This window comes from Tubulanus polymorphus, chromosome 6 (assembly GCF_964204645.1).
Source record: "Tubulanus polymorphus chromosome 6, tnTubPoly1.2, whole genome shotgun sequence".
In the NCBI taxonomy this organism is placed as follows: domain Eukaryota; kingdom Metazoa; phylum Nemertea; class Palaeonemertea; order Tubulaniformes; family Tubulanidae; genus Tubulanus; species Tubulanus polymorphus.
In genome coordinates, this window is record NC_134030.1 from 9,951,909 (window position 1) to 9,978,490 (window position 26,582).

At 40.1% G+C, this 26,582-nt stretch overlaps 1 protein-coding gene across 1 annotated transcript; it reads left to right on the forward strand.

Annotated features, from left to right (window-relative positions):
• Positions 1 to 85: 85 nt before the first annotated feature.
• Positions 86 to 25,944, forward strand: LOC141907914 (dolichyl-diphosphooligosaccharide--protein glycosyltransferase subunit STT3B-like). Its single transcript, XM_074797675.1, has 17 exons — positions 86 to 252; positions 1,392 to 1,500; positions 1,981 to 2,090; positions 9,805 to 9,893; positions 10,946 to 11,034; positions 11,193 to 11,258; positions 12,205 to 12,304; positions 12,840 to 12,938; positions 15,000 to 15,146; positions 15,899 to 16,102; positions 16,818 to 17,023; positions 17,222 to 17,409; positions 17,920 to 18,091; positions 18,876 to 19,049; positions 19,532 to 19,645; positions 20,328 to 20,525; positions 21,410 to 25,944. Exons 1-17 carry the CDS (start codon positions 86 to 88, stop codon positions 21,488 to 21,490), a joined length of 2,313 nt encoding a protein of 770 aa, XP_074653776.1. The 3' UTR covers positions 21,491 to 25,944.
• Positions 25,945 to 26,582: the final 638 nt, after the last annotated feature.

Here is a 26,582-nt window from a genome sequence, read left to right on the forward strand (position 1 = left end):
TAGCTGTGGGAGTAACAAAAAGGCGATCTTGATGACGTCACTAGCCATCGACCAAAACAGGCTTTCAACCTTTTGCAGTTTAAAGATGGCGGACACCGGGAAACACGATATACGGGGCGCCCTGGCTAATCCCGGTGGTTGGACGAGTCTGTTGACGTTTTTTATCTTGTGCCTGGCGTGGTTGGGTGGATTTTGTTCTAGGCTATTCGCCGTTATCAGATTCGAGAGCATTATCCATGAGTTCGATCCTTGGTAAGCGATTTTAAACGCCAAATCATCGTCGCGTCGGTTCCTGCTAATTCATTTCCACGCCACCAGGGGGAAGCACAACGAACATGTTTTCTGCGGGTAATTCGCTATGAGAGCCTATCATCAACGTGGGGTTGATACCATAACTAGCCACAGTCAGTGCAGCAGGCAGGCACTTTCGCAGAAGTCACTGAATGAAGAATATGCTGCCAAGTCCAAATTAAATTTCTCTCATCTCTGTCCCTCCTTCTTTCTCTTGGCTTTTCCCGAGTTATGTCACGGGTGTTTGTTGATGGTTTGGATTTTGTGGTTGATAATCTTGTGAGAATGGCACTAGATATACTGATTCTTAACAGCCTATAAACAATTTCAACGCAACATATTTCTGTGATGTTTTGAATTTATTTCCAGTTTATGTTTTGCGCCATTCCATGCCCATCAACAAACACTGGCTTGAAGCTGTCAATGTCCGTCAATGCTTGAACCAATACCGGGCTTGGGTCTAGAATACAGCTCCTGGTGTTATTGATAATTTATGTATTTGTGGTCGGCAATAAGATAGCCAAAGAAGAGAAATGCCAAATGCTACTCGTTTAGGCTTTCAAGAACAGTGGTCACGATCATTAAACCTCTCTTGAACCTTTCTTTAATCCTGATGAAAACTACACCAAAGACATAAGATAATAGCGATAACGACTGAACTGAGTTCGGATGTCATTACATACTTAATAGGCCTACCTGTTTTTTGACCAATCAGTGGTCCAAAAATTAGGCAGATTAAACATGTTGGACCAGATGCTCAGAAGTTTGTCCAAGATATTACCACAAATTGTTTTATATTCTTGTATTCCGATGGTATTTTGATGATTTCACAATTTCATGAATTACTATCGGCAGATACATGTTACATGTGTCTGCTGGTAATAATAATAATAATAATAATAATAATAATAATAATAATTTAGTGATGATTTAAGTTCATTGTGACTATGGTACATGATGCACCATAGTAAAAATTAACTTAAATCATCACTATGTCTACTATCGACTGGTAAACTTTTGAGCTACTTGTCTTTGTTAGCCATATTAATACTTTATATTCAGTCTAGATCGAATTCTCCACGGATTTCTCTATTCGACAGGTTTAACTACCGCGCTACGCATTTCATGGTCGAAAAAGGTTTCTATAATTTCCTCAATTGGTTCGACGAAAGAGCGTGGTATCCCCTGGGTCGTATCGTTGGCGGAACTGTAAGTATATTATCCCTTTCGTTGTAATGTTTAATCCTTTCGCTGCAAGCGGGGTTGAATCATGGTGTGGCAGGGTGGGGTCCCCGGGTTGAAAGATTAAAGCAATTCGAATACGAGAAAACCATTTACTTTTGATTGGGTCTAATTTGTTATGATGTTTCCTTGATGAAAATAGCTAGAAATACTATTTCCGATCTCCCACTGTCATGAAACTGCAGCCGCATTACACACAATGAGCCCATGGCTGACCCTGAATCCTTGTCTGGTTATTCTAAAAAGATTTGATCGGTGATCGCCACTGAGCCACAATTGGTCAACAAGGCTCGATCGAGCCTGATACAACTTAAATTACTCCTAGCCCTTTTATTAACTATGTTCGGAAGTTATGAAGTAGAATAGCTTTAGATGCCCATCTGGCGGTAATACGTAGTGTCGAAGTAATCAGTTGATATTGATCGTCGATCTCGTCTCTGTTTCCAGGTCTACCCGGGTTTGATGTTAACGTCTGGTTCCATTCATTGGATTTTAAACATTCTCAACATACAAGTTCATATCCGTGATATATGCGTGTTCCTCGCCCCCATCTTCAGGTATGTGTAAATTGTATTATAAATAACCATGATGGAAAACCATTCTAGTATGATCTTGAATCTTTCACTTACGTATACCGTACTGTTAAAGGGATCAGTTGAATTGGTTCTTTGGTTTCCGTGAGACCCTTATCCCATATTGTCGGTCTGTGTGTCTGTCTTTCAGCTCTACTTAGGTAGCTGTGTAAATTATTACAGTGGGTTGATCTTGATGAAACTTGGGTTCAGAGTTTGCATCGGGGTCTTATTGCGCGGTGCAAAGAATGGGTGCTGTGTGCCACTTGGCAGCAGAACTAGGCACTAAAAACTCTTTTGCGACAAGGCCTTGTAGATGATCACCTAACTGAGGAACTGGTTCGAAATGTAAAAATTAAGCTTGGCAAATTAAGCTATTGGCCCTAGATGCAACTTATCCAAAATGCGATGGGAACTAACGCATGGGAATTTTGGAGTTCCAGAGTCAAGCCTGATCGCAAGAACCGTTGTCGCCTGTGGCTTGTCTTTCACTTCAATGGATGGTACTGTCTGTCAAACCCGCTTAATCGAGATTAGTTTGATCCGGATTTCAATCTAATCAGGATATCACACGCCTAGCCTATACGTGAATATGTGTGAGATAAGATTTAAGTCCGGATTTCTGAAAAAAGCAGACTAATTTCCTCGGTTCGGAAATAATCCGGATTAAGCGACTTGGTTAGATGTCTAGGTTGTACATTTTGATGCCAGGTTCGCTATCTTCTGGGACTGTCAATAGGCCTAGCCTGATGAAGTGACGATAATGGAGATAATTATTAGAGTATTTTGAGTGCCAATATCTACGTCAGTGCGTGTGCGTTCGGCAATGTCAGTTTTATTACGTATCTCTTGACTATGTAATCGGTCATCTCTCCCTGGGGTGACGCATCATTGATGTTACTACCCCTAGCGTGTGGAATTGTCATGAATGCTGAATGCTTGAAACGCTCGGCTGGTTAGGCCGCTCACGAAACTTACTGTTTCCTGGTTCATGATAATAATAATTTCATTTTGTCATATATGGACATTATGTATCTAAATTTTTCATACACACTTATACTACATCATTACACGGATGTATGGAAAGCCATCATCGGCTGTGGATCCAAGGAGGGAACCATACACCCCGCAATAGAACAAAACAAAGAAATTAATTGCGTTGATAAAAAAATTGAAAAATGATTGAATGATGGTTATATTCATTTTACGCCAAAGTAAAGAATAGCAGTAGACAAACTTGAGACACGTAATCGTAAAGCCTAACCCATTAGCACTCAAGCCGCCCGAATCCGCCCGGCATTTTTTTCGTATGCTGCACGAAAACGGTTATAGTGGGATTCGAACCTAATAGCTTATGATTAACTATACACCTAAGTCCTCAAATACCAAACAGAAATGAACATCCTCCTATTTCAATTTCTCGAGTATTTCGAGTTTGAACATGACACATCACTTCAAATGTAATTAAGTTTGGATGAATTTTGGGGGCCAAAAGGACACGAATTTGGTGGCCCACCTCATCAAATATTACATCATATGAAAGCCTTGACTGTTTACTACAAAATAACACTAACTTGTAATGCATGGAAATAAACAGCAAATGAACTATCCCATTAGCACTCAGGAATTGCACTGTAGTGTCAATTACTCCTTAGAAAATTCAAGGTAAAAATCTAAGTTCATCACCACGACTATGGCGATTACAGAGTTAACCCATTAGCACTCAGGAATTGCACTATGTAGTGTCAATTACTCCTTAGAAAATTCAAGGTAAAATCTAAGTTCATCACCGCGACTATGGCGATTACAGAGCTATTTGGTTTCGTGATGAACTTAGATTTTACCTTGAATTTTCTAAGGGGTAATTGACACTACATAGTGCAATTCCTGAGTGCTAATGGGTTAACTCTGTAATCGCCATAGTCGCGGTGTTGCGACATTTGCTACGCTGATATCCGCACGCCCGCTGACTTTCGAGCGGTTTATGTCGGCGCGAAAAAGTTCCTCGCGCCAGTTCGAACAGATCGGCAGCTAGCGGCCTACTCCTGACTGAGCAAACGTAAACGTTTCTCTTCAAGTTCTGTCTGTATCTGCGAAAATTGAAACTGTATATTCGCAGCAGCAATTTCATGATAGGGAAACTGAAGAAAAAGTTCTCCATTTTACATTCTTCATGTCTGCGACTTCTTCTTAGACGCCTTTGCTCTTGTCGAAGGGAGGGAGCTATAGCTTGTCAGAGAACCCCCACCAGGGGGGTGGGCTGCGGCTGATTTATAAGAAAAATGTCTTGTGGGGGAGGGTGTTTTAGACGTTCAGTTGCGATGCATAAAGGGTTAAAGATGATACAATAAGTAGGTAGCGATTTTGTGTATGATAAATCGTGGTGAATTGTTATAAGTGGCTCGGTTGTATCGATCAGAAATTGTTCCGATTCAGCTGTCGTGTTCAAACGCCGAGGTATTGAACATTTATTCACCAAGCGTTTTAGGTACTTAGTTTTGCTGGCGGCTTTGTGCATCCTGTCCCTACCTCTGATTTGATACCTACAGGCATGCATGGATTGCCTCAACCCCCTACAGACGTAACATCGGTACATTATCACCATTCTTCAAATTTTTTACCGTCTGGACTTCAACTCAGTGTTCAGGACCAGTAGCTCATAAATGAATCACTAACTTGAAAGTCATTTTTTATCTCCAATCTTTCAAAGTGGATCACCAAGACTTTGTACTATGTCTGAACGGCGCCAGAGCGATACCAACACCGTGCTTAGAAGGCGCGCTAACTGTCGCAAAAAATAGTGACAATCAGGTTATCAAGCCGCATGTTATCATCAGTTCTAACTGAGAGTGAAATAATGCAAGATGAGCACGGTTTTGAGAAAATCTGTGTAAAAAATTTCAGTATTTTTTTACGCCGTGAAAACCGTTACAATAATGTTTGTATACATCGATACCTAGCATGCCTAGGGGTTCTGTGCGAGTCGATGTGCACTAAGTCATCAATACTGGCGTTTCAAAATGAGAATTACAAACGTGAGTTTTGGCTTTCATTTTGTAATCAAATATATTTCATGACTCTTATTCTTATTTTTGATAAATCTCGAAAACTATTTTTGAAAGGCTGTGCATTACGTCATCTGCAATGTGTCGAATATATTTCATGACTTTTTCATGACTTGATTTTCTATTCGTAGATTTTTCATGTTGTTTTTCTTTTTTGGGCGATCTATTATTGAGAGGATGCACGGTACTCCGTCAATATATATCTGGGCTAACTATTGATTCTATGATTATTCATATCATATTACTAATTACTGACGATATTAAGTAATATATATCACGTGTTATTTTTCAAGGCGTCATAATTTTTCAAGTTCGTTGTTGTCACGTTTCTAAATTTGTTTTTAGCCTCATAAATGCCAGCTGCGCGAGCTGCGAAAGGGTTTCATGAATATAAAACGGTCCACGATACAATATTCTCCATATTTCACCTACGTGACAAACACTTGTGTGAAAATCTCGAGCAAGAGTTTTTTGAGTGCTGTGCGATCGTGACGTGGCAGTGTTTCATAACATACTAATGCGACAGCGTTGTTATCAGCTGCTGAACGAAACTGTGATAATTTAACACGCGCAAAACCTGTGGCTAGGATTTGTTCTCTTTCTTCCTAAATATAAAGCTATTTTCGATGTGAAGATAAACACGTGTCACCCGAGGCTAGATATTCCCGCTGTTTTCTTTCCATTATTGTCTCTATATCGTATGATCACGATGGAAATGAAAGTATACTATGTATGGCCTATAGTATACTATACTAGAAAGCTGCATTCGGGCGATAGCAGGGGCGGATCCAGGAGTTTGGAATGGGGGGCGGGAGGCATCGGGCGTGAGCACCGCCGGTGCGAATCCCCGAGGGGGTCAAGTGGTCCTACCCCAGAAAATTTTGAAATGTAGGATGCCGTATGCAATTTCCAGGCATCAGAAAACAAAATCTGCACCTGTTGTCTTCTTCAAAACCTATATCTCAGTGAAAATAAGGGGGGGCGTACGTCGCTTCCGGAACAACTATTCACACGGGTGCCAACTTATTCTAGAAGTGATTCACTTCGCTTTGTCTCAGCATTGTTTATTTACTTTCGGAGTGGATGAAGTACAAGAACGCGCTCTCTAATCAGGTGCGGGCCAAATTTGATTCGGGCCTGATCCGTGCCGATTTGGCCCGGGCCAAATCATCTCTGTACGATAGCGGCTATAGAATGAACATCACTGGAGATTTCCTTCTGTCACTCTTTCAGTATGTGTCGCCACCTAGGTGCAGGACGAAATTTCCAGTGACGTTGGGTGATGATGTCGCTCGTGATTTCGAATTTAGTACATTAATTTCCCTGATAGATGAATTTCCATAATTCTTAAATCTTAAGACTAGTCTGAAGTTATTAGATTGGCTTTAGAACTAAGTTGTTGCTTAGTAGCATGACAGGGCAACTGGCGCCTGAAGTTTATTGAACTGTAATGTGGTTCCACTGTATAACTTCATAGCCTGAGTCCGATAAGCTCCCGCCAGTGCTGCCATCTTCAATTGTGGATCGCACGACAACAAACATTGCTCATATTGAGATCCGTGCTGCCACGCTGTGGTCAAAATATGAACTAAGTTATCGTGAGATGTGTTGTCATCGGTATGTTGAAAAGAGGATTGCTCCAATAATAATCAAATCATTTCTCCGTCTATAATATCTGGTTCAAATCCCGGCGATGAATTTTTCGATTTCGATCCCATTGGGTCACATGTGGAAGGCAGAAAACCCGTTATCTATTGCTGCTTTGCAGCTATATTCATTGTAATGTGGTTCCACTGGAACTTGGAAATCTGATAACTTTCTCGTCCTCCCAACTGATACGATGAACTGCTGTACACGTATCAGTTTAGATGGAACATATTTTCTGGCCTTCTGAAGTTCATTATAACATGAGGTTCCACACACGGTAGTAAATACACTTGAGAGTTTGCTCATCAATCTGGAGTTAACTGTCAACAAGGTTATTTGTGTGAGACAAACACTCCCGGTCGAAGCATTCAGTTCCTGTTTATCATTATTTTAAAAATTACAGCCAAGTTCGAGTCCGTTGAAAAGCAGCCCGTCACCTGTGAGAACTCGAGGCAAATGAAGATTTGTGGTGCGGTGATGCCGAGTGGTTTAAACGTTTGGATCTGGGAAGGATCTGGGAAACCAGGTCGTGGGTTCGAACCTCGTACATTACCATAGTGTCCTCGGGCAAGACACTTAACCTCATTGCCTCTCTCCACCCAGGAGTAAATGGGTGCGCGGTCTGATAGATGACTCCTAAGTGCTTATAGTAGCTGCTACTGGTTGGAACTGGTTCGCGAAATTACTCACGTTTGAGCATTGTTTAGTATCAAGTGAGTGGTTTACGTGTGAGCGCGTTCTCTTATTATATCTAATAAGCCACGGGCCAAATTTGGCTAGAGCCTGATCTGTGTTAATTTGGCCCGGGCCAAAATCGTCTCCGTGTGATCGCGGCTGTAGTGTGCCGCTACTATAGGGCATTCTGCCTCGGGGAGGATTCAAACCTGACACTGGCATCGAGACTGCCACGGAACGAAACCCTGTCTGACTAGCCCCGGCGTACGCGGTTACACGGGCTGCTTTTAGACGATGTGATTTTGAGTCGAGCGGAGTCTCTCTACTGTATAACTGTCAGAATTTTAAACCGGAAAGCTATCACCAGCTGCCATTGTTGTGTAATGATATATTAATTACGAAGCTAGTTGGGGGTAAGAATTAATTAAGACCTGCATCGTGATCTATCGCGCGAAACATTTCGCAGATTGAATTTAGGAAAAATGACATTTTTCGCGCAGTACGAGTTGAAACGTTATAGCCGCGATCACACGTAGGTGATATTGCCAGTGACAAAATTGGCACGGATCAGGCTCGAGTCAAAATTGGCACGTGTCTAATGAGAGAGAGCGCGTTCATGCGTACACCACTCACTCGATACTAAAAATGCATCTGAATCTGTATCACTTCCGGATCCAGTTGCAATTCATACACGCACACGCGCGCACACATACACACACACACACACACACACACACACATTTCCCGTGCTAAAATTCGGCTCGGGCCTAGTCTAACGTTTTTTTTGCGGGGCCCAAATCTGTCCGGGGGTGGGCCAAAACTGTTTCCGCGATTGCGGCTCGAGGTTAACCCATCAGACGCCACAACTTCATATATATGTTCCTGAATAAGGAACGATTAATAAGCCAATATATATATATATATATATATATATATATATATATATATATATATATATATATATATATATATATATATATATATATATATATATATATATACGCAGTGTATAGATTTGGTCAATCATTGGTCAAAAGTTTGACCTTTGACCTCAAACTATAGGTGGCGCTATAGTACAGCCGACGTTGTTAGGAGATACAAGTCGAGAACAAGCCCGCCAGAACTCGGCTCCGGATTTTTCGATTTCGTTACTTTTATCGATAAAGAAGCCGCGTCATTAATGTCGGTGGCGGAAGCAATTTAAATTCGACGAATTCTTCGCGGTCTTTAACGAAATGAGGGGTGCCGCCGCCTCGCGTAATTGAATAACAAGCGGATGTCGGGAGCGGTAATTATCGAAGGCGAAGATTTTAGTGCGTCGAGAGTAGAAAATTAAACGGTCCGGCTACGTAGTAGCCGTGGTAGTTAAGAGAATTTTTACCGACATTCATTCGGCGTCGTCGTCGTTTAAATGGAAAATCTATTGCGCAACAATCAATGAAATTTTCTAATTACGCAGTCAACAGCGGCGATGCACCCGCAACATTTTCAATTACCCTAGTCATTATTTGCCTGCATGTGAATTTAAAAAACACAAACCATTTATCGTGTTCGTCTCCCTGATACTTATCGCGCGTGTGGTACTTAACAGGTAGTGAATTGGTGCACCACGTCAGCCATTCAATTTTTTTCTTAAATTTTTTTTGAGTCTACTGTAATACAGGTTATAGGCCTAACGTTCGTTACCGGAAGTAGGTATCAGTTTTCGCGTCAACCAACTACATTTCAATGAAAATCCGTTGGTTCAAGTTTCCAGTAAGCATTTTCTCAAAAACTATACACGCACTCACCTTTTCCAAGATTTCCCAATTTTTGTGAGAAAATGCTTACTGGAAACTTGAACCGACGGATTTTCATTGAAATGTAGTTGGCCGACGCGAAAACTGATACCTACTTCCGGTAACGAACGTTAGGCCTATAACCCGTATTGGGGTATAGAATTGTTGCAGCATACGCACTTCCTTGAAATATGAATTTTCCTCACATTAAAGCTCCTTATATCCAGGAATGACTGAGGTCTGTTTCGAGCCTGACATGTAACACATCATACTTATTACAGAGAACCCATAAACCAGATTAGTTACCAGTAAATTGGTTCCGAATGATCCGAATAAAAGGGGCTTTACTGTCGTATAAAGGCTGGTTTGATTTTTGCTTCTTGATTGTCTATGAAACAGATTCCTTTTAAGACAGAAGAACTCTCTGTTATTTAAATCTAGCTATGTCCTATACAGTGTGCACCTAATTGATATTTTTGAACAAATTTCATAGTTGGATTGTTGATGATTTATTGTTATTCATTTCTATTTCAGTGGCCTGACTGCGTTGGCTACGTATTTATTGACGAAGGAACTATGGAGCTCAGGGGCTGGATTGTTTGCTGCGTGTTTCATAGCTATAGGTATGTCCAGTGATTTCTCCCGGCTCACGAAAATGCTGTTTATACGTTTCCGATAACGATCTGCTGCCTGGACCCCTGATACGCTTCCAGCGTTCTTATAGTTTTCATCGCCGAGGCTTCACCCGTGTTCAAGACCTCAAGGCCCCTGGGCCCAGTTCCACAGTTCTGAGTTAAGATTTGACTCTGGGTAAACTCATTGAAAATGAACTAACTTTAACTCAGGGTTAACTCTAACTCACGACTGTCGAACTAGGTCCTGATGTTTAAATTGAAAATGTATTGAAAGCACATGTCTAAAATCTCTAATGTGGTAGTTAATGTTGATAAAGAAGAGTGGTTACGGGTTGCTGTGTGATGCCTGGGTTGGCTGTTGGGCAGCCGTGGCCTAGGCTCTAATTCGGTCTTGAATCTTCAGGCTGGTTTTCAGTTTTAGGATAAGCTATAGAGCTAAAAAGTTGTGAAAATGAACTGAAGCCATGACGGCACGATTTACCCTAGACAGAGTCCCTACAACTCCTTGATTCCATAAAAACTCCTAACTCGAAAATGCTTTTAAAAGTGCTCGGAACTCCTTTCTTTTAAGCAAAATAGCCAAAACTTCCTCAATATTGAGAAATAGGCAATTAGGCAATTTTTGTCTAGTTCGTAGTTGTACAGTCGACTACGCGTTAATCAGATGGGTGCAATTGGGACCAGGATTTTTTTTAGCCGATTAGCCGGTTACCGAATTAGAAACCGGGTTTAGGCAGTGTATAGGATAATTAAGGTCTGCTTACAAAAACCGCCAAATTAACGGTGTACCAAGATAAACAGTATACCGATTCAACACCACCAAATTAACGGTGTACCAAGATAAACAGTTTTCTGGAGGAGTCTACTGACGTAATTTTGGGATACGAACGCAATGCGTGTGGACGTCCTCAAATTTTAAACTTTCTCTTTTAAAACTTCTTATATCATCCGGTAATGACCGATCTGTAGGTATCTTGATAAAAGTAACGGTACATATCTATATACGGTATATGATGTGATGTTTGATTTTTTGTTTACAGTGCCTGGCTACATCAGTCGTTCCGTTGCTGGTAGTTACGACAATGAAGGAATTGCTATATTTGCGCTTATGTTCACGTATTATTTATGGGTTCGTATTAACGATGCTAATAATAATAGTAATAATAATAATAGTACCCTGAGCCGTCAATATCGACAAGAAATTCTCATCCGTCTCTCTGTGCCTATCGTTATATATATTTGTCGTAGTTGAAAGTTTATTTTTCAAAAAAAAAAAATCTTTTTCAGATAAAATCCGTGAAGACCGGCTCGATCTATTGGGCGGCTCTTTGTTCACTGTCGTACTTTTATATGGTAAGCATACTGCGCGGGCGGTGATGTAAAGCTTGTGACGTACCAGACGACGAATCCCTTCGGCCAAAGTTGATGCATTTAAAGTCTAGTTATTTTTGTCTGGCGTGGATTTCGTTTTGGATATTTCTCTTAGTCTTTAGAACGCACGCCTCAATTTGGTCTTAGTACGACCGATGAAACTGTGCGCTCTGATAAACCATCGTTTTTATATCCATTTTGAACAACACAACTCTGTTGAATGATTGCTAAAATGTCTTCTTTTTCCTATGTTAAAAGGAGAAAAGATTTTTCAACTTTTAACGATTTTCGTTTCCATATTGTTAAAATTGATTTAGTTCATGGAATCGAGTCTCTTTTCTCTGATTCAAATAAGAGGACTTTCAGGCGCAATCTTTCAATACAGTGTAAAATGGATCTAAAAACGATTTTATATTCAGACTGCACATTTTCACTGGTCGTATCAATACCAAATTGAGCTATGTGTTCAAAAGATAAAGATAGAGATATATCCAAAAAAAATCAATCCTAGACAAAATTGAATGAACATTAGTCAAATAAATCCACCAATCTAATGATCACATGATTCAGTTTGTATTTTGTGGAGTAAAATTCACCTAGAACATGCCACAGGCTTTACACACTACAGACAAGCCTGGATTTAAAAGATAAAAAATGAATAAACCATTTTGTGGCATGTATCCCTATAATGGTTTATCAATTCTAAGATTTGATAACGATAAGATTTCTCAAAATCTCCTTATAAAGGCGGCATCACCTATCAAACATTTTTGAATATTTAAATAACTGTCGATATACTGCGCAGAAGGGTAGACGCAGTGTAGCGGTCCGTCTTCCACCGTACACCGCACTGCGGTGGAATTTTCAAAATGTTTCCAATTTTCGCCGGGTAGAATAGGGTTTAATCTTGTGTTCTTGTGTTTTTCAGGTGTCAGCCTGGGGCGGTTACGTATTCATCATCAATCTAATTCCACTTCACGTGTTCGTACTACTGTTAATGCAGAGATTCTCGAAAAGAATTTATATAGGTTCGTTTCGATGAAAATCATCAGTCGGCCCTGTCCCTTAACCTCTTCGCTACCATGCGTGACATATATTTACGTCGCAAATAACGACCTTCTCTCACCATGCGCGACGTATATTTACGTCGCAAATATATTCATTTACTACAATTGCTGGTGTGGTGAGTCACTACGCCGCTGGTGTATAGACGTACTAAATGATCGTCTGCTTCAATTTAGTTACACAATTTACTCATAGATGGCGAATCAGTGCCTCAAATACTGAACTGAATCGAAAATATGTCAAAATATGGGAAAATGCTCTGGTGAGGGGCGTTACATTACCTATGGTAGCGAAGAGGTTAATGTTGTATCATCAACGGTCGTAGTAGAAGTCGAATAAACACTCCATTCCATGTATGCTGTAGATGATAGAAGAAATCCCACGATTCGAATTTTATATGATAAAATTTCTTGACCAACTTTTGGGTAATCTTCGGCGTGTGCACTGTCCATGTGAAGAAATTAACGGCGTTTTCTTGTTTCTTTTTCCCCGTTACAGCGTATACTACATTTTATATACTCGGATTAGTAATGTCAATGCAGATACCATTCGTCGGATTTCAACCATTAAGAACCAGCGAACACATGGCGGCAGCCGGTAAATATTTCTTTACAATCTTCTCGAATAGTTACCCGATTCGCGGTTCGCGCGGTACCTGGAAATCGGAGAAAACTAGGGAATTTCGTAACGATACGTGTCGGTGGAGAATTAGGAATTTGATCGATTTTCCTCGTAATCATCTGACGTATAACATGGCCTATGCCAAGCGAAGTGCAATTCTTCAGCAATTTTTCTCGAAAATCACCTTCACCCACCGGTAAACACTAAATCACCGACACCCCAGTAATATGATCGTGTATGTTCATTTTTCCATTTCGGAAACTTGAAAAATTGCCGAAATACTTGGAGGAGATATCGAGAGGCAATTGCTCAAAAGTTTAAGTTAACTAGTGGATAGTCGACATAGTGACGATAAAAAGTTCATCGTTACTATGGCCTTTATCCGCCGGTTATCTTTTAACCGACTTTTGAGCTACTGGCCCCAGAATTTTGAATTCCTGTGACGGCAGGAAGAATAAGATTATGTTATGAAGACCGCCTTGATGAATGGATTAATTTGGTTAAGTTTAAATCATTAAAAAAAAGCTGTCCTCAGCACTCAGATATTACATAGAATCTATCATCTACTACATCGTAGCGGTGAGGGGTCTTCCCAAAATACCTAGGTCCAGTTGCTCAAAGGTTGCTTGAAGCTAACTGGCGGATAAATACCATAGTGATAATGAACTTTTTAATTGTTCCTATGTCAACTATCCACTCGTTGACTCCAACTCTAACCAACTTTTCACCAACTGTGCCACGATTACAGGCAGTTTGCTCGGTGTATTTCTGAGGAGGAGTCATTCCTGTTTGCTGAAGAAGGTTCTACGTGAGAAACATAATCGGAAGCCGTCGTCGTGTACCTACGCGGTACGAGCAAAAGATTCATTTTCATTAGTGTATTGAAATTTATTTTTTATTGAAATTTAAAAAAAAACAAGCTTTCCAAATTGTCAGATCCGTCGTGGAAAGTTAGCTGTTTCTGGCATGATGTTTCGGCTCACAAAACTGAGTATTTTAGCATGCGACGGTACTTCGCCCAAAGATTTGCATTATGTGCTGCCATCTGGTATTGCCAATATACACTACTGTGAAAAAATAATCAGTTCGTGCTGCCATCATGTGCAGTTTAACTGCAATATCAGTATTTTACAGAAATTTTCCTCAAAAGTCCCGCTTTCTTCATAATCCCTGGTTCTCATCCCTGAAACAATTAAACCATCAAGCTGAGTGCATACATATATGTCATGTGTATCGTACTTGATTATTATACGTCGATATTGGTTTATTGCAGAACTTACGTACACACGATAAAAACAAAACTGACAGCTGACTGGCAACACGGTGTATTAGATATTTAATAACCGACAATCTTTTCACCATAGGCCTACATCAGTATTGAACCATCTGCCCGTCCATCAATATATACATAGGCCTATAGTAATTGCCGCTTTTGAACATGTTGCAATATAATGATTTTCACGAAGGATTAACCCTATTACACCTATGTATCTATGTAGTAGCATAAGTTTTTTTCGAACATATCCATAGCTTATTTAGTCTTACTTTTACCCTTCAGCTGGGCGCACGTCCACGTAGACTTTGTTACTGCACAACAGTCTACAATTTTGGACGAATTTTCTCATGATTTGGAATCTGGGAAGGCTGCCAAACTATTTCAAGCGTTTTGTAATGCAAGGGAATGGGAAAAAATGAAAATCAAGATTTTTCAATTGTTCCAGTCTTTTCATGAAATAATTGAAGCGCCAGGAAAAAAATATGAAAGGAGTGTAAATTGTGTTCAATTGAATTCAAATGATGGAGAAATCGAATGACTCCTGCAGCTAAAATTGTAACCCTTAAAATGAAAAGATTTGTGTTAAGGTCTGGGACCAGTAAACTGCTCAAATATTGAATACAAAGGAAAGCAATGCTGTCTAGGTTTAGTCATGTTTCAGTTATTCATAGGTTTACACGTATGGAAAGAAATAAGAATGAAATGGCACAAATTCTACATGAAATCTTGATTTTTTTGAGGATTTTTTTATAATTTTCTAGGTGTGTTCGCGTTGTTACAAGCGTACGGTGGACTGAAGTACGTGCAGTCGTTCCTCAGCAAACGAGAATTCAGGAATTTTTTTATATTCGCGTCGTTGGTCGCGGCGGGTCTAGTCTTCGCCGGAGTCGTCGGTCTTACCTATGCGGGTAGGTATTGTTACGTGTTAGGATGTACATTATACATAGATTGACAGGGTCCCTACAACTCCTTGATTCCTTAAAAACTCCTTCTAGAGGGAAAATGCTTTTAAAGTAGCTTGAAGGTCCTTCAATTTGAGAAAAATGCTCAAAACTCCTTTGAAACTCCTTCAATTTGGAGAAAAAAGCCAATTAGAAATTTTAGAACTTGTACAGTAAATAGACTACGGCTAAATCGGTACAGTTAGGACCAGGATTTGTTGCCCAATTAGATGGTCACTGAGTTAGAAAGGATAGGAATTTGTTTGCGAAACCTCGGACTTAACGGTTTACTGAGATAAACAGTACCAATTTAGGAGGAGTCTACTGCAATTAAGATATGAAACTAGATTTGAATTGTCCCTTTAAAAACTCCTCGAAACTTCCTAAATCCAGGAATGACTTGATATGTAGGGACAATTTCTTGGGTTCAAATTTATTGTTACCATGCCCATAGGCCATGATTTTGGCATTATGAGACCACCGACAAAAATGAAGTAACTATAACCCTAGTTTATCCAGGCCCTCGAAATGATCTAACATTGAGTATAAATACCCACGTATAGTAAAGTAATATGTTGTGATTAAGATGTCACAAGTCTGAATTTAAAAATGAGAAGGACAATATGGGACCTTACATTTTCCTCCAATTTAATATTTTGTTTAATCCAAATAACGTGGAATGGGTTACTTACTGTAAGGCAATTTCGGTTTTCTTGTAGGTTACGTCGCTCCGTGGAGCGGTCGGTTCTACTCCCTGTGGGATACGGGATACGCTAAAATTCACATCCCGATCATCGCATCGGTGTCCGAACACCAGCCTACGACGTGGGTGTCGTTTTTCTTCGATTTGCATATCCTTGTTTGCGTGTTCCCCGTCGGCGTTTGGTTCTGCATCAAAGAGATCAATGACGAACGCTTGTTTAGTAAGTATTGTCGTCGAAACGCCGACTTAACTGTTTAGAGGGCGGCAGTTGACCTGGAAAACTCGGTGAATGAGTTTAATCTAAAAAAAAAAATCAGGGAAAACTCGGGGAATTTGACAAATCTTACCAAAACCCTGGGGCCAGTTGAATAGTCATGGCTTAGACTTAAGATCAATCTAAGACCAACTTCGTTCTATAGCCAATCTAATGACTTAAGATCTAAGACCACTTTTGGACTTAAGTCACGACTGTGCAACTGGCCCCTGGGGCCGGTTCCGTAGTCAAGACTCAACACCAAAAGTGGTCTTAAATCTTAAGATTGGTCTTAAGTTTTTAGATCGGCCATAGAACTAAGTTGATCTTAGAACGGGTCTTAAGTGTAAGTCATGACTATGCAACCGACCGGAGACCAGGAGAACGCAGGGAATTCGAATAATGTTATCGATAGCGTGTTTCTCACGCAGTACGTGATTCACTGAAAAATGAATGAATTGTAACATTTCTAACCTAGAAATTTCTCGTATTTGTACTCGCCTCGGGGAATTTTGTGCAATCTCGTGGAAAAATCTGGGGAAATTTCTAGGTTTAGAATGAAACCAGATTGTAACTAGAAGTTTTATAGATAAGCCGTCGGGCGTATAAAGTGGGGTATATAAACCACAACTTCAGTGACTCGTTGATATTTAATGCACGGACGATATATTTTGTTTTGCAGTTGTTTTATATGCAATTACGGCGTCTTATTTCGCCGGCGTGATGGTGCGTCTGATGTTGACGTTGACGCCGGTCGTGTGCGTCCTGGCGGCGATCGCGTTCTCGAAAACGTTCAGCTTGTACCTGAAAGACGACTTGCCGAAAGATAAACAGCTGCGCGACCACGACGAGTCGACCGACCAGAAAAACGATAAGTATTACGATAAGGTACGAACAATCCCGACTGTTGGCCTGCTGGTAACTGACCGATGAATGATGCTGATAAAAAACTCTTTAGGAGTCATCCATTTTTTACAAAAGAAGATTTCTGGTTATTTTTCATGACTTCCTACGCAATGATATTATGCACAATCCCTAACCCATTTATTGTAAATTAATTCTCGTCATGACTGTTCTATTTTGCAGGTTGGAAAAACGAAAAAGATCAAAGAGGACAAACCGAAAGACGAAGGGCCGCTGGGTATGAATATCAAGACGATAGTATGCATAGCGATGTTGATGATGTTGATGTTGTTCGTCGTACATTGTACGTGGGTGACGAGCAACGCGTACTCGAGCCCGAGTATCGTGCTAGCATCGTACGGACATGATGGGTAAGTTGGATTTTTAGATATAACTATACATCCGGGTCCAGTTCCACAATTGTGAGTTAGAGTTAAAATCCATTCATTTTCGATGAGTCCAATCTTGAAGCAGAACTGTGGAACTGGATCCATGGGTCAGTTGCTCCTATGTTTTGTAGAGTTAAGCAGTGGATAGTTGACATAGCGACAATCAAAGGCCATTTGTCACTATCGTTTTTATCCGCCGGTTATGTTTAACCAAGTTTTGAGCAACTAGCCCCTGCAATGTAGGGTTATGGGGCGATAGGCTTAACTAAGAACCTTCCAGGAGACCAGAAAACCAAACCCCTCATTCCTCCATTGACAAAACCGATATGGGAAATAGCGAAAAGATGACGGCTTTCTCATTAAACTATTCAAAAATCTGTAGTTTAAACCATCAAAAATTTATCCCCCGTTAGAAAAATATCATATAAGAACTAGGTAATTCCATTCTCCAAATTCATATGTATCTACTACTAGGATGGCTTTTCCTTTCAGATCAAGAAAAATTTTGGACGATTTCCGAGAAGCATACTATTGGCTAAGAGAGAACACCGATGACAAGGCGCGAGTGATGAGCTGGTGGGATTACGGATATCAAATAGCTGGAATGGGAAATAAAACAACGCTAGTTGATAACAACACGTGGAATAACAGTCATATCGCCTTGGTAAGTTTCCCATAACCAAATAGCCCTACAGGGCGCCCGCATCCGCCCTACCTATTACTCCTCAGGACCTGGTTCCACAGTTCTGAGTTAAGAGTTAATTCTTGTGTTGAGATTAGTTTATTTTCTATGTTTTTACTCTTAATTCAAATCTTAACCGTGGAACTAGATCCTGGCTGCCCGAATCCGCCCTGCCTTTTACTCCTCTAGTTGCCTGAATCCGCCCTGACCTTTTCGTCTGCTACACAACGGTTACTGTGGGATTCAAACCCATTTGCTTAGGATAATTTGGACCCAAGGCGTCTTCTGCTAAATCCGTATGCTCTAAGACATGTTATCATTCTGAACTAGAAGCCGGTTATAACATTGCATGTTTCGACACTGTTCTTGAATATCTGAGATCTGTGTAAGCACTCCGCCTCGGAGGTTTTTACTGATAATGAACTACCAAGCGACACCTACAAATACTGATCATCAGGACTTCACGCGAAAATGTATCGGAAGGAGTTTGAGAGGCGCAGTGGCTGAGTGGTTTAAGCCGCCAGTCACTGGTCTCGTCAATCCAGGGTTTATGGGTTCAAACCCTGGTGGCGACAGAGTTTCTTGGTCGAAGGTTCTTCTCTGGTCTCTCCCCAATTGGGAAAAAGAAACATCGAACCTGTGTGGCGCTTAGCGGGTATAGGGTGTTAAAAAAAAAATGTATCAGAAGGCTGCAGTTAATAGCTTTTAATTCTTCTGAGCTCTTGAATTGAATGATCATTACCCCGATTTGATTTTTTTTTGGCAGGTCGGTAAGGCGATGTCGTCGAACGAATCGGCTGCTTACGAAATTATGAAGGAACTCGACGTCAACTACGTGCTGGTGATATTCGGGGGCGTGATCGGTTATTCCGGCGACGACATCAACAAATTTCTGTGGATGGTTCGCATTGCCGAGGGCGAACACCCTAAAGACATTCGGGTGAGTTGTTTTTGACGGCGCGATGAACGTTCATCTTAACCAATGGGGAACCCGCAAAACCAGGAGCTATCCCACCAGATGGCGGGACGAGCATGAGGTCGTCCGTTTTCAAAATTTTTTCATTTTCGATGAACTTCGAACTGGATTTTCAGACTCCCAAATCCGTATATCATCGCCAACCAAATATACAATACTTTCATTCTTCTACTCAGATGTAGATGGTCTGAATGTGGATGACAATCTGTTAGAGAATCTGCCGGATCCTCGCCTGCAATACGCGGAATCTGCCATTGCAGTGCGGCTACCCCCTTCGCCTTGTGAATGCCCTGTAATTTGGGTTTCTTTGTGCCAGCCATATGGGAAACTGTCCGCGATTTAAAGGGTTCATTATATCTCGAGGGGAAACTTTTTATGTCACTTACTATATTTGTTATCATCGTTCCGACGAAGGGACTAACAAGTGATTGATTTGAATATTTCAGGAGTCGGATTATTTTACAGCGCAGGGTGAATTCCGAGTCGATGCTGGCGGCTCGCCCACATTGCTCAACTGTCTCATGTATAAACTTAGCTATTACAGATTCGGTGAACTGCAGGTACGTACGCGATGCAAATGATGATATCTGTTCAAGTCTAATGTCTATTCCAACTTAATTTGAGAGCACATCAAGTGGCCTAGCTCAGTCATTTTTGGCTGTACATACCTGATAAAAGTCTTATAAGGACCAGAAAGGACTGGCAGTTGAACTAAAACATTGTTTTTTAATACATTCTACATTGTATTGAAGGATTGCAAAAAAGTCTGTGTTGAAATAATAGCCTGATTCTAATATTAGGTTGACAAAATGAAAATTTAAAAAATCCGTTGAAAATTATGTGGTCATGCAGCATAGGGTTAGTAGAGAAAATACTACTGGAAATCAGGGAATTTTGTAAAATAAAAATCAGGGACAACTCCGGGAAATTGTATGAATAACAGGGTCAATTCCTATTTTAAGATCAAGCAATCTGGGAAAAGTCATGGAAATTAGTATGTTGAGATGGCTAGATCGCTTGTAAAATAAAACGGTTTCCGTCTATGTCTTACGTATTTGACTTTGTTAATTAATTGGATGCTTGATGCTTAGCAGATAATCTGCGATATCTGAGATCTAGTCTGGGAAAACAACGTGCATGTCAGGGAATAGTCGGTGGAAAAAGCAAGTCGAATAAAAGTGGGCACCCTGTCTTGGCAAACTTACCGGTAACTAACCCGCATAATTTTGTGCGTATTTTCAGCTGGACTTCCGAACCCCGCCCGGGTTCGACCGCACTCGTAACGTCGAAATCGGTAACAAGAATATAAAACTGCATCATTTAGAAGAGGCGTACACAACCGAACACTGGCTAGTACGCATATACAAGGTGCTAGACCTCGACAACCGTCAGAAAGTCGCCGTGCCCAAAAAACCAGCCAAAAAAGTTTTATCGAGAAAGGTGCGTTAGATATGTGTGATATATTACTTGCGGCATGGAAAAAAACGTTTTCGACGTGTTTCGTTTTACGGTGTGCGTTGAATTGAAAGCAGGAAACGCCAAACGGAAAAACATTTTTCGCGAGACAAGCATTGCTGTTTTGTATTGTCAAAAACGTTTTTCAACCCGTGTGCGTTTGATGTTTTGTGTTTTGCAAAACATCCACAGCCGAATCAATATCCAATTGCCGCATCGCATGGCATCATACTCTTAAAAATTGATTTGAATAACTGAGTGTATTGTTGCACCATGGATTCTATCCAGTGCAAGAACTGTTATCAACGTGTTTTCGTTATGCCATTACACGGTTCATCGTTCGTGGGTAAAACATTAACTCGAAGTGCTATGTGAAAAACGTGTTTTGTTTTTAAACTGGCGTTTTGCAACGTACATTGGGCTTTACGAAGGCATGTTTGTAAATGATACGTTGGAAAATGTTACATGGTTCCCACAATACAGGGAAATTGGGAAAAACTCGGGAATTTTGTAATAATATTTCCAGTTAGGAAATATTCGGAAATTTCAAAAATTTTCCTCTAATCAGGGAAATATTCGGAAAATTCATTTACATTTCACGTATTGCATTTGCCCAGGGGAACCAACTTCAGCAATTTCTCTTTGAGAATCGCCTTGATCAGCCACAGGAACAATTAAAATGTTGAGACTGTGGTATGATGATATCTGTTCATTTTTACGAAGGCTCCGTTTTCCATTTGGAAAAATTTAAAAATCAATACTTGGTAAAAAGTTGGGAATTTTTTATTCATGTAACTCTGTGGGATGATGTTATGAAAATGCTTTCTGCAGTCGCTTTCATTTTTCCTCATCGGTTGTTTTCTTTTTAGACGAAAACTCGAAAACGCGGCTCCATCAAACTGAAACCGAAAATCGTGAAGGGCAAAAAGCCGAAGACCAAGAAGAAGTGAACGGAATTCAAAACAGTCGATCATAGGGTATAATAATTGAAGAATCAAAAAAAAAGAAGAATCGGAGATTCGCGTGGTCGCGTCACCATTTCAAAATCGCGACCAGTTTCTCATTGATGTAGATGTATTAAGTTCTTCAATATCAAATAAGGCTTACGGTTATAGTAAGCTACTTACTAATATAATAACTCTCTTTTGTTTTGTGTGGACATTTCGAAATGGTGTCACGGGCGAAATTTTTTATGTAGTGTACTGTCTTGGATTAAATTATAAAAAAATAAAGTGTGCGTCTTTTTTCAAATCTCTGCGAGGGAAGTCTTTATGTGTGTGCGTGTACGCATGTGGCTTCGATTGCGAATCTTACGAAGGTACTTAGTGCTCCCATGTGGATCCGCCCCTGAATTTGATACATAATTTATTGGATGATGCGATTACGATCTGGATTCAGAAGTAATTAAATTCAGTTCTAAGATAATTGAAAATGGGCCAGTTTTGATAGGGTTTGACTGACTACTCGTCATGCTATCTGGCCGAAGAGCTGGTGTTGTGGCGGTCCGTTCGAGAGTTTGCGGTAGTTAGCTACGAAGTTATTTGTTGAATTTCGTAGGTACTTTCTCTAAAACCTGGGGATACATTTTTTGTGTAAATTATGAAATAAAAGTTGAGAAAAGAAGAAAACACGGAAAACGTTACTTCAAGTAGAATTAAGTGGTTTGAGTGAGTTATTCAAGTTGAATGGTATATAGTTTGTACATAAGTTTACAAATCTTAGTTAATTGGTTTATATCCAAGTTGATTGGATCGGACCTGGACGGAGTCTAATGTGTTCTAAAAAACCAAAATAATTGTTACAAAAATGTAAATGTTGTTTGTGCTCTTGATTGCTACAACGCACTTCAGAGAATTGAATCAAATCTATCTTGTTTGGCACTGCAGTCATTCTATGCTAGTCATTCGCCATTTAAGCGCGAGGGCTAGAAATCGGAAAAATGGGGTCCGGGGGGAAGTGGCAGCAGATACACCGGGCTTAACCTGCGGACGTAGTCTTTGAACCTTGTTCCATAGTTAGAGATGGATTAGAATTTAATTCCAGTCACGGACGATATAAGTGAATCTGCAACTATATAACTCGGTTTGTGCTTGCTTATTTCTCAATTGGAATAATCGTTTGGCTTATAGAAGACCAACAAATATAAGAAGAAAAACGTTCACCGACTTAGCCTACTTCATGCTTAAATGCAGATGCTTACTTGAGTAACCTATCAAAGGACGTAGCTATGTATTTACACGTACTGAGAGTGCTAGTTTTTAGACGGTGTAAAACTTAAACCCGAAGGTTAACTGAATTTCAATTGAGTTAATCAGTTGTTAATACTAGTTTATAAAACTGGTCCATTTTTTGATAGCAGGAAAACGCAAACTGCATTTCTTAATTTCAGTGATTTGGGGTTAGATTTAAGTGTTTGAAACTAATACATGAAATAATGTCGAGAGAATTCTATAATGTTAACAAAAAACTAAAGTCCAAAAATGTTTCCTAGAGCCGTTACTTTATTCGATGTTTCAACTATATTCATAATTTCTGTTGTAACTCGTTATTCCCGAAGATGACTTTTAGAATAAAGTCGATACGTCAAAACTATAATCAGCTCAAGGAGACATTTTTGGACTTTTTTTTCGTTATCATTGCAGGATTTCCTCCATATTACACACGGACAAGACGGATATAGTGTTTTATCAATGGTGAACGTGAAATTATGTTTTAGACGTGTAGAGATAAGGATTTCGCAGGGTTGTGGAATATTGCTGTGTGTTATGAAACTGAAAGTATATTGTAAATCACTCGTAAAACTGTTATCTGTTCGCTGTAGCCATTGTTTTCTTTTTCTTATTCATTATCAAGCCTTATCAGCACTCAGGATAACCATTTTAGTATGGAACGGTGTTAACTGATAAATGATTCATTCTAAAGGCTGGCTTATGTCGACAAGCAACGCGACGCCTACCGACGCAACTGGGTTTATCGCCGATTAGCGGCCTACGAGAGGCCGCCAGTTGCTCCTCAATCGGTTCGACATAAGCCGGCTTGTGACGGCAACGCGACGCCTACCGACTCGTCGCAAGCCGTATCCGGCTAGTTGCCCATGTTCTACTCCGGCCTACGGTAGGCGGGCAGTTGCTTTCGATCGCAGCCGACATCAGCTCATCTGCGACGTGACGGAACTGAGCGCAGGGGTTCCAGCCAATGAGAGACCGCATATACATAGTACAAATTATCACCGCTAGTTAGCGTCATTCGTAATTAATCATGAACTTTCAAATTCAAGTAGTTCAAAACGTAAACCAAACCTTCAGCACGGCAGAGGACTGGACCGAAGATCTAGAAACGAAATTGGTAGAATTATGGTGTGAGCGGCCATCTTTATAGATGTCGCTAGCACGTTGTATTCAAAACAGAATCAGAAAGATCAAAGTCTTAAAGAAATAGCTTTTCTAATAGAAGTATATTTCCTAATAATTCAAATTTATTCTCAAAATGCTTATCACGTGACCATTTGAGCCGTTGCAGTTGCTAGTAATCGCAACCGACATAAGCAGGGAAGCAACTGGGAGGATCTCATATCATGCTAGTCGGCCTCCGTTGCTGCGAATCGGAGCGCAGTCGACATAAGCTTGGCTGCGATCGCGGTTGCTCTCAGTTGCGTCGGTAGGAGTCGGTAGGCGTCGCGTTGCTTGTCGACATAAGCCAGCCTTAAAGAGGTCATTGCAAACTAGCCAATTAATATTTGTGCCATCGCGTTAACCCCCCGACGTTAAAGCTTATTGAGTCGAACAGATAATTGAAGCTTGAGACTCCTATTTACGGGCCAGAGTAATGGCTTAGATTTAAGACCAGCCTGAGACCAACTCAGTTCTATACATATAGCCAATCAAACTCATGACTGTGCTATTGGGCCCTGGGATACAAATGATGTCAATTCGATGCAGTCAGAATCAGTTTGATTCTAAATCCAAAAAAAAATGCAGTTTAGTAACAGATAGAAAACAGGGGTGCCAGACTTTTAGGTCATTTAAGAGTAGGGAAAAGCCATAAGTGTGCAGATTATGTGAGGGGCTCTCTGTGGCTTGCTTCACTCCTGGATGATATTCTTACTTAAAGCCCGCGTCTCTGTCATCTGTGGGGTAGAGGTTATTGGCTCGTTTGTATTGGGTTTTCATGAAATGTTTTATTTTCTTTTTCTGTATCTTTCACATTCTTTGATCGGTGTGCGTACATCAAGTGGTGTTCATTGTGTATATGTTGTATACACAATTTACTTTATAAGCGTTATTTTCACGTCTATATTTTGACCCTCCTCTTTTCAAGTAGTTGTCAAGTTCTATAACAGAATCCCTTGTACTGGTTGCACAACCAATGCTCAGACTTCAATCAATAGCGATATTGCATTCTTCTTATTAAGCAAGACCAGGTCGAGGCAGTCGCTTATTTGCCATGCTAGTAGCAGTTGAAGAAAGTAGGGTGTTCTGAGATATTGAAATCATTTATTTCATCGATTGATTTTCGATTTTTTGATTTTCAAAATATTCTTCCCCAGTGTGTTGAATAATGCTTCAGTGTGTCTACACTGTGGTGCGGTGTATTGTTAGTTACTAATATTTCTATATGTTTGACATGGGCTGTCATCATGGAGATAAAAACTAATTACTAATATCAATCCACTGCGATGCGATGTATTTGTGAAGTCCATCACTGATTAATACACTGCACCGCTGTGTAGATGCACTGAAAGGGTTGAATTCGATTTTGTATCCTTACAAACTCACCGCACCTACTGTGAACGAAACAGCGGTTTTAGCTGTCTAATACTCGAGCAACTGGACCCTGTACGTTAGAGATCAAGCTTTTTATCTTCTGAACCCTCACCATGATGAAATACTGCCATATGCCATATTACACGCGAACCAAATGAGATTTCGCTACAGCCAAAATTGATGACGCACTAGTTTGTTCATTTTTGAGATGTATTTCATGAATGGATGGCCTAATCACAAGCATCACAAGCTTAATCACGCGCAATAATTTCAGGGTGAAGGTATAGGCATCGGGAATGTTAAATTCCTTTTAACTGGTTATCAGTTCTACTATGGACGTATAAGCTAGATCGTTAGTTCGTCTACGGTTCTACAAATTACTCTTTTTTACTCATTTCTCAACCCATCTTTATCCGTTCAATAACTAAGCAAAGTAAATCAGAGACTTAAAAACAAATTTCGAGGTATTTTCCTTGATAACTGAACATGCAAAGTCGAATGGTTATATATTGTTTTTTTTTTTAATTTTGTGTCAGATGACGGTATAAATAATAGGCTGATTGATTATTTTTTAACGACATTTCATGTTTGGTTTATATATGTGTATCATGGTATAGAAGTTTAAGTAACTTTATTATGTATGTATGTATGAAATGTAAAAAGAATAAATTTATTATTCTAATAAGTGTATTTGTTTATTCACTTATTTTCATGAAAACAACGGCCACCATTTGGCCATCTTGATTCTGATCGGGCTGCAGATGTGTCTAGACAACACGTATTAACCGGAGTATAAACCAAATATCAAGATGAGCCATCGAAGTGCGTTGAAAACTCCCCAAAAAGCTTGATTCTATCTACTGTTGTATAGGAATAGACTATAAATTATAATTAATACGGTGGAACCGCATCAAGGAAAGGATCTTCATCTTAATTCGCCGCAGCACCATTCGCAGACGATGTAACAAACAAAACACTACAGATGGATGAAAAATGAAAGCAATACAGTGTTGCATCCTCGTTTGAACCGGATACAATCGGATATAACAAAATATAGAATTTCGTCACGAGTAAGACTAGTCGATTAATTTCTTACTTGATATAACAGTGAACTATCGGTTATAACGCACAGATCTAGACCGGTGAAGTTCACTGTTTAAAGAGGTTCCACTGTAGATAGACCTTAGTGACTCGGATCAGATGCGCTAAGTAAAAATTCCACCATTCTATGAAGATTAAAAACCATCTTCAGAGCGCTATGCCGTCAATATCCACACCA

Coding starts and splice junctions, on each gene's coding strand:
- LOC141907914 (XM_074797675.1), top strand. CDS start 86: ATGGCGGACACCGGGAAACACGATATACGGGGCGCCCTGGCTAATCCC. Junction 1,501..1,980: donor GTCGTATCGTTGGCGGAACT/GTAAGTATATTA, acceptor CTCTGTTTCCAG/GTCTACCCGGGTTTGATGTT. Junction 17,024..17,221: donor ACGATAAGTATTACGATAAG/GTACGAACAATC, acceptor TCTATTTTGCAG/GTTGGAAAAACGAAAAAGAT.